At 33.5% G+C, this 7,803-nt stretch overlaps 1 protein-coding gene across 1 annotated transcript in view; it reads right to left on the reverse strand.

Annotated features, from left to right (window-relative positions):
- kcnip1a (Kv channel interacting protein 1 a) overlaps positions 1 to 7,246 on the reverse strand; it is an 11,710-nt gene extending 4,464 nt beyond the window's left edge. Inside the window, exons 1-7 of the mRNA XM_016441823.1 lie at positions 7,144 to 7,246; positions 3,223 to 3,347; positions 3,062 to 3,131; positions 1,460 to 1,530; positions 1,213 to 1,320; positions 993 to 1,097; positions 841 to 903 (exon numbers count right to left, since the gene is read on the reverse strand). Of these exons, the coding sequence (XP_016297309.1) occupies positions 841 to 903; positions 993 to 1,097; positions 1,213 to 1,320; positions 1,460 to 1,530; positions 3,062 to 3,131; positions 3,223 to 3,347; positions 7,144 to 7,246 (645 nt within the window). The remainder of the gene's footprint in view (positions 1 to 840; positions 904 to 992; positions 1,098 to 1,212; positions 1,321 to 1,459; positions 1,531 to 3,061; positions 3,132 to 3,222; positions 3,348 to 7,143) is intronic.
- Positions 7,247 to 7,803: the final 557 nt, after the last annotated feature.

Below are 7,803 nucleotides of genomic sequence, written 5' to 3' on the forward strand. Positions count from 1 at the left end.
AAAAAAAAAAAAAAAAAAAAATTATAATAGCCATGCCTGGATGGTAATATTATTTATTACTTACTTTTTTTAATAAAACAAGCAAATAAATGTATATATTTGCCTGGCTGTCAGTGGGCAGGATTGATTTTATTGATATTTTATCAATACTGCAGTACTCACTCTCTAACACTAGAGGGCACTGCTTATTTAACCAGACTACGACTGGAAGGGAATACTACTGTAGTCTACTGCATACTGCACAGGATATACGGTTTACTTTTTAAAGAAATAGTATGTGAAACAGTATGCAATGAGAAATGTTTCAAATATGTTGCATCGTCGCAAATTCACTCACGTTTAATTCACAGAGGGGCATTCAATTATAATCTTAGAAATAAATGCTTTTATATATTTAGCATTTTAAAAGATATAAAAATTGTGTTCACGTCTTAATAATCAGCTCAAAATCCATGCATACTAAATATATATATACTGGCTTTGCAGTGTGTTTACAGTGCACAATTTTTTATGTATGGAATAACCAGATAACCTACTACATTTGCAAAAATGTGCTGTATACAAGCATACTTTGGATACTATTTTTGCAGTATATATACAGTGTAAAGTATGTATGGAAACGGCACATTTTTGCAAATGTTGTCAGTCATTGCCTAAATTTGCATACAGTTACATACTGCAAAAACAGTATGAATAGTATGCTTGTATACTGCACTTTTTTTAATGTATTAGATCATTTGGTTTTCCATGCATACTAAATGTGCACTCTGTGCACTATATACATACTGGAAAAAAATAGTATGCATAGTATGCCATTCTGAACATGAAAAGGTACTGTACCTCTTGACAGGAGAGAATAAACTCATCAAGAGTGACGACTCCATCTCTGTTCTTGTCCATTTTCTGCATGGAAGTGATTTATAATGTGACGAAAACAACATCATCATCTTGTTGTGCAGACAAATATTCAAGATGTACAATCACAAACTGACCTGAAAGAAAGCATCCACGTGCTGTTTGGGAGTGTCTGTCCTCAGAGCGGGATACGTGAAGCGGCCCATCATGTCATATATGGCTTTCACTATATCAGTCATCTCCTGGAACAGTAAAATGCATTGCATTATACATTTTGATCATCAAATTAAACATTTCAATATCATCTTATTAAGACATATTATTGGAGATGAAGAGCGATGACTGACACACACACACCTCTTTATTAATGTAACCGTCTCTGTTAATGTCGTACAGGTTGAAGGTCCACTGTAACTTCTCTGTTGTTGTTCCTCTCAACAAGATGGACAGAGCCGTTACAAAGTCCTGATAGAGAGAGAGAAACAATGAGGAGTGATTTATCATTGCAGAGACAATCATAAAGCCCTGCTGACACACAAATAAAAATAACAACAGAAGAAACAGAGAAGGTGAAGACCAATGGATAAATAAAGAGAAAAGGCACCTCGAATTTGATGGATCCACTGTGGGAAGAGTCGAAGGCGTTGAACAGGTAATGTGCGTATGTGCTGGCGTCTGCAGAGAAAATATGTATAAATCACATCTCAAATGTTTTCATATTTGCTAAGGACTATAGGAGGGGAATTACTGTTAATGTAAAACCCTAACACTTTACAACAAGGGTTCATTTGTTAACATTAGTCAACTGCATTAGTTAACATGAACTAACAATAAAAAATCCTTCAAAAGCATTTATTAATCTTAGTTAAGTCAACATTTCACATTATAATCATAAGTTGTATATATTTATAATATATATACAGTGGGTACAGAAAGTATTCAGACCCCCTTAAATTTTTCACTCTTTGTTATATTGCAGCCATTTGCTAAAATCATTTAAGTTAATTTTTTTTCCTCATTAATGTACACACAGCACCCCATATTGACAGAAAAACACAGAATCGTTGACATTTTTGCAGATTTATTAAAAAAGAAAAACTGAAATATCACATGGTCCTAGGTATTCAGACCCTTTGCTCAGTATTTAGTAGAAGCACCCTTTTGATCTAATACAGCCATGAGTCTTTTTGGGAAAGATGCAACAAGTTTTTCAAACCTGGATTTGGGGATCCTCTGCCATTCCTCCTTGCAGATCATACTTTCCGTACCCACTGTATATATATATTGATGATTATTAAATAGTACAAAAAATATATTGATGATTGTACAGTAAGTAACTAACGTTAACTAACCTTAACTAATGGGACCTTATTGTAAAGTAAAACTAAAAACACGCACACAAAAAAATGGAATTACTTCAAATAAAATATTAACATATAAATAAAATAAACATTAACTGAAGTAAAATAAAATATTAAAAAGAAACTTATTTTAATTCAGCTAGTTGTGAAGTCAAAATTTCACGTTTTGTTTAGTTTAAATTGAAGTACTAAAATAACTGAAACTAAATATACAAAAACCTTAACTTAATTAAAACTATATAGACAATCACAATACTTCTAAAGCATTTATTATGCTTAATGTTAATTTCAACAATTAATCAAAACAAAATATTAAAATAAATAAACGTTAAACCAACATTAACTGAAGTAAACTAAGATATAAAAACGTTTAGCTAGTTGCAAAGACAAAATTACTCATTTTCATTTAATTTAAGTACTAAAATAAAACTAAAAGAACAAACTAAGTAACTTAAAAATATATACAGTAGACATCTTAAAAAATAATAAAAAAAGTACAAAAAAACAATTACACAAGACAAACAAAATTACTAAAACTATTAAAATTAAAATGTAAACAGAAAATATAATTAAAATCAAATTCAAAATATTAACAAAAACTATAATATTATATAAAGTAACACTGATATCCTAAACTTAATCCTCACAGAACCTGCTGATATCTGTAGTTTTGAAGCAAAACACAATTTGGTCATTTTATGAGCCTTTGATGAAGTGAGATCCTGCTCACAATCACTGTAGTAGCAAAGACGATTTTAACTAATGATGAACACTTTGCAACTATATAATCAAGTGATTTGACTGAGACACAGAGACAGACAGATCAGCTGCAAACACACACTGACCGCCGTGAGGAAAGAACTGCGAGTAGATCTGTTTGAATGTCTCCTCGTTGACCACACCGCTGGGACACTCCTGACAAACAAGCAGAAAAACACACACGTTAGGTTTTGACAGATGAGCAGATATCAGGAAAACACGTCTACAGGTGTGTGAGTGTGCATACGTTTTTAAAGCCTCTGTAGAGCACTTGCAGCTCTTTCTTGCTGAAGTTTGTCTGAGCCGCCAGCTTCTCCAAACCCTCGGGACGGTGACACACCACAGACAGCTCCAGATCATCATCCACCTTATCTGCACACAGATTACAACAGATTTACAACACCATATGGCCAATATACTTTATTTACTTCATACGATGCATTTAAACATGAAATACAATATTCAATTTCAATAAATAAATAAAATATTTTATCCATCAGTAATTGATTACATGGGGATAAAAAGTCAATTCAGTGCAAGAGGAAATTATATATATTTTTTTGTCATATTTATGTTAAGACAAGTTTTTAAAGAAGAAAATAAGACTTTTATTCAGCAAAGATGCACTGTAAAGTATGGAAGCTCGTTTCCGCCACTGAATGAAAAATAAAAAAGGTAATTGCGACTTTTTGTCTCACAATTCTGACTTTTTTTCTCATACTTGCGTGACTCAAACTCGCAATTGCGAGTTAAAAAGTCATAATTGTGAGATATAAACTCACAATTGCGAGACATTAAGTCGCAATTCTGAGAAATAAAGTCAGAACTGCGAGATATAAACTCGCAATTCTACTTCATAACACTCAATTGCGAGTTATGAAGTCAGAATTGTGAGATATAAACTCGCAATTCTACTTCATAACACCCAATTGCGAGTTATGAAGTCAGAATTGTGAGATATAAACTCGCAATTCTACTTCATAACACCCAATTGCGAGTTATGAAGTCAGAATTGTGAGATATAAACTCGCAATTCTACTTCATAACACCCAATTGCGAGTTATGAAGTCAGAATTGTGAGATATAAACTCGCAATTCTACTTCATAACACCCAATTGCGAGTTATGAAGTCAGAATTGTGAGATATAAACTCGCAATTCTGAGAACATATCAGTCTTTTTCCTCCCCTCAAAATTGGACTTTAACTCGCAATTCTGAGAAAAAGTCAAAATTGTGAGAAAAAATGTCAAAATTCCGAGATATACATTCACAATTGCGAGTTTTTCTCACAATTCTGACTTTATATTTCGCAATTCTGACTTTATAACTCGCAATTGCAACTTAAAGGGATAGTTCACCCAAAAATGAAAATTCTGTCATTAATTACTCACCCTCATGTCGTTTCAAACCCGTAAGACCTTCGTTCATCTTCAGAACACAAATTAAGATATTTTTGATGGACTCTGAGAGCTGTCTGACCCTGCATAGACAGCAACGCAACTGAAATGTTCCCAGGTCCAGAAACGTAGCAAGGAGATCTGTAAAATAATCCATGTGACATCAGTGGCTCATCCGCAATTATACAAAGCTACAAGAACACTTTTTGTGCGCAAAAGAAAAAAAAACGACTTTATTCAACATTATTCAACTTATTCATCACCCCAGTGCCATTTTGGAGAATATCCGCTGGACGTAAACAACGTATGCTGTTCTGTGTCAGCTGCGTCACACGGATACGTGGTTTCCTTTCAGATCAAATCACAGCAACGTAGGAAACAGATCCGGCGTGACACAGCTGACACAGAACAGCATACGCTGTTTACATCCAGCTGATATTCTCCAAAATGGCACTGGGGTGATGCGGAGGAGACGAATTGTTGAATAAAGACGTTATTTTTTTCTTTTGCGCACAAAAAGTATTCTCGTAGCTTCGTATAATTGCGGTTGAACCCCTGATGTCACATGGATTATTTTACAGATCTCCTTGCTACGTTTCTGGACTTGGGAACATTTCAGTTTCATAGCTGGCAGGGTCAGACAGCTCTCAGATTCCATCAAAAATATCTCAATTTGTGTTCCGAAGATGAACGGAGGTCTTACGGGTTTAGAACGACATGAGGGTGAGTAATTAATGACAGAATTTTCATTTTTGGGTGAACTATCCCTTTAATGTCCCGCAATTGCGAGTTTATCACGCAATTCTGACTTTATTTCTTAGAATTGCTAGTTTATATCTCACAATTATGATTTTTTAACTCACAATTGCGAGTTTATATCACGCAATTCTGAGAAAAATTGTCAGAATTGTGAGATAAGTGTCGCAATAACCTTTTCTTTTTAATTTTTTTATTCAGTGGCGGAAACGGGCTTCCATAGTAAAGACATCTGTAATGTTACAAAAGATTTCTATTTCAAATAAATTTTGTTCTTTTGAACTTTCTGTTCATCAAAGAATCCTCCAAAATAAGATGCATCGCGGTTTTCACAAAAATATGAAGCAGCACAACTGTTTTCAACACTGATCATAATCAGATATGTTTCTTGAGCAGCAAATCAGAATATTAGAATGATTTCTGAAGGATCATGTGACACTGAAGAGTGGAATAATGATACTGAAAATTCCGTTTTGATTACAGGAATAAATGAAACGTTACTATATATTCAGATCTTGCAATATTCAATATTCAGAACTTGTATATATTTCACAGTATTACTGTTTTTACTATTTACTGTTTTTTTTTTTTCAAATAAATGCAGACTTGGTGAGCAAATGTTCACAAAACATTACAAAAAAAAAATCTTAACCGCAAACTTTTAAATAGAGTAGATCTAAAAAAAAAAAAAAAAAAAAAACAGACGAGATCCAGTCAAAAATAGCAAACATTGAGAGGTTTATTTCTTAATCTGAAGCACTGAATCATGTTTCAAAAATGTACTAGTACAGAGAAACTCCCTTGTGTACTAGAGATGACGACAGCAAAGCCACACGACCGTAAAACATGCGTTTGACATTCACAATGTTAGAAACGCATGATTAGCTCATTTGCATTTTTTTATTTAGCAGCTACCTATTTTTATCATATTTTTAAAATATTCCTTACAGAGTTATTAGAGTTAATTAAAACCATAAAAACATTTTGTTACTTACAAAATAACTGAAATAAAATAGATTTTGTTTTGGTCCAGCTAGTTGCTAAGCCGACTTTTCTTATTTTCAACTTGATGTACTAAAATAAACTAAAAGCTGAAATAAAAATGAATAAAAACTACATAGAAATGATCAAAATGACAACAAAATTACTAAAATGAAAATGAAAATTGAACATATAAAAATCAAAACTAATTCCAAATATTATTAAAAACTATAATAGCATCTCAATGACAGTAAAATAACACAGTTTCTGTATATAAACTCTAATGTACCTCAAAAGTCACAACAACAACACTCAACTGAAAGGAGAAAAACAAAACAAATATACAGTCTGAAATATGAAGGTGACTGGCTAGGATCATTCTGGCAAGTTAATCATAATACATAAGGACGGACGAGGCATGTGTGTGTGTGTGTGTGTGTGTGTGTGTGTGTGTGTGTGTGTGTGTGTGTGTGTGTGTGTGTATTAGAGCACTGAAGGACACACACAGGTGAGGTCAAAGGTCACGTGCCGGAGGCTCTCTCTGCTGCTCAGTGTCCTTTAGCAGCATCACATTACAGCACTGCACTCGCTCTAACACACACACAATGATCTGATACAATCTCAGTCTTTCAAAATTTCACATTTAATTCAATTGCTTGCCAATTCTCTGTAATTATTTCTGAAATTTACAAGCAGTTTCTGAATGAAAATCATTATGAAGTAAATCCCACACCAACTGTTTTTCAGTGCCAGTGTAAAGCATCACAATTTCTTTGTATGTTATAAATATATTTATGATGAATGTTTCTCTCATTGACACCTTGATCTTATTCCACAGCTGGTGAAATTAATTTTTCTGCAGAATTACTGTGAATTACGGTGATAAATGCAACTTTCTGACAGAGGTTAAATCTGATTCACGGCACAAATTCATTATAAGACGTCTATTGTTAAACACACACATTTAACCACACAGAGCTCTCATAAACCATCTCAAACCAGACTCTTTAGTTTAGTAGTTGTGTGAGTCTCACCCTCGGTGCTGATGAGTCCGAGCGTGTGCAGGAGTTTCAGAGCTCCACACAGCAGCAGCACTATGGCTAAAGTTTGCAGTCCGTCTCCCTCTGCTTTCTCCATCACGCATGATTCTCTTTATTAGCCTTAATAATCGTATTTTCCTCTCGCTTTCATTCCAGTCTCTTTCTGTATTTGCTGAGCTCTCAACATCCATCTTTATATACACCTCTCTCTCTCTCTCACCTCTTTGACATCTGCTTCTTTGTTTCCCAGTTTGTCCTCTCTCTCTCTCTCTCTCTCTCTCTCTCTCTCTCTCTCTGTGTGTGTTTCAGAAATATTCACAGTGCTGTTTATCGAATTTTCATTATGCAGGACAATCAGAGTTCAGCAAAATCCAGAATTTGGCCCTTTTCAATTCAAAAGTAGCAAACAGGAATTTACAAAATTATAATCAGTGTTATTTTATATTATTTTTATAAAATAATTGGGATACTACATTTTTAATTAACCTTAAAACAATTTTTTTATGGTTTTCATTTTAGTTTACTATAATAACCCTGATTACAATTCAAAAACTACACAAAAGTAGTAAAACAAATAATTACACATTCATTTGAACTATTTACACCAGCCTGATATATTGAGTGATAGTACGTCTAAATGTATTTCCATACATT

The sequence above is a fragment of the Sinocyclocheilus anshuiensis genome, unplaced genomic scaffold, assembly GCF_001515605.1.
Source record: "Sinocyclocheilus anshuiensis isolate Anshui unplaced genomic scaffold, SAMN03320099.WGS_v1.1 scaffold675, whole genome shotgun sequence".
Lineage (NCBI taxonomy): Eukaryota > Metazoa > Chordata > Actinopteri > Cypriniformes > Cyprinidae > Sinocyclocheilus > Sinocyclocheilus anshuiensis.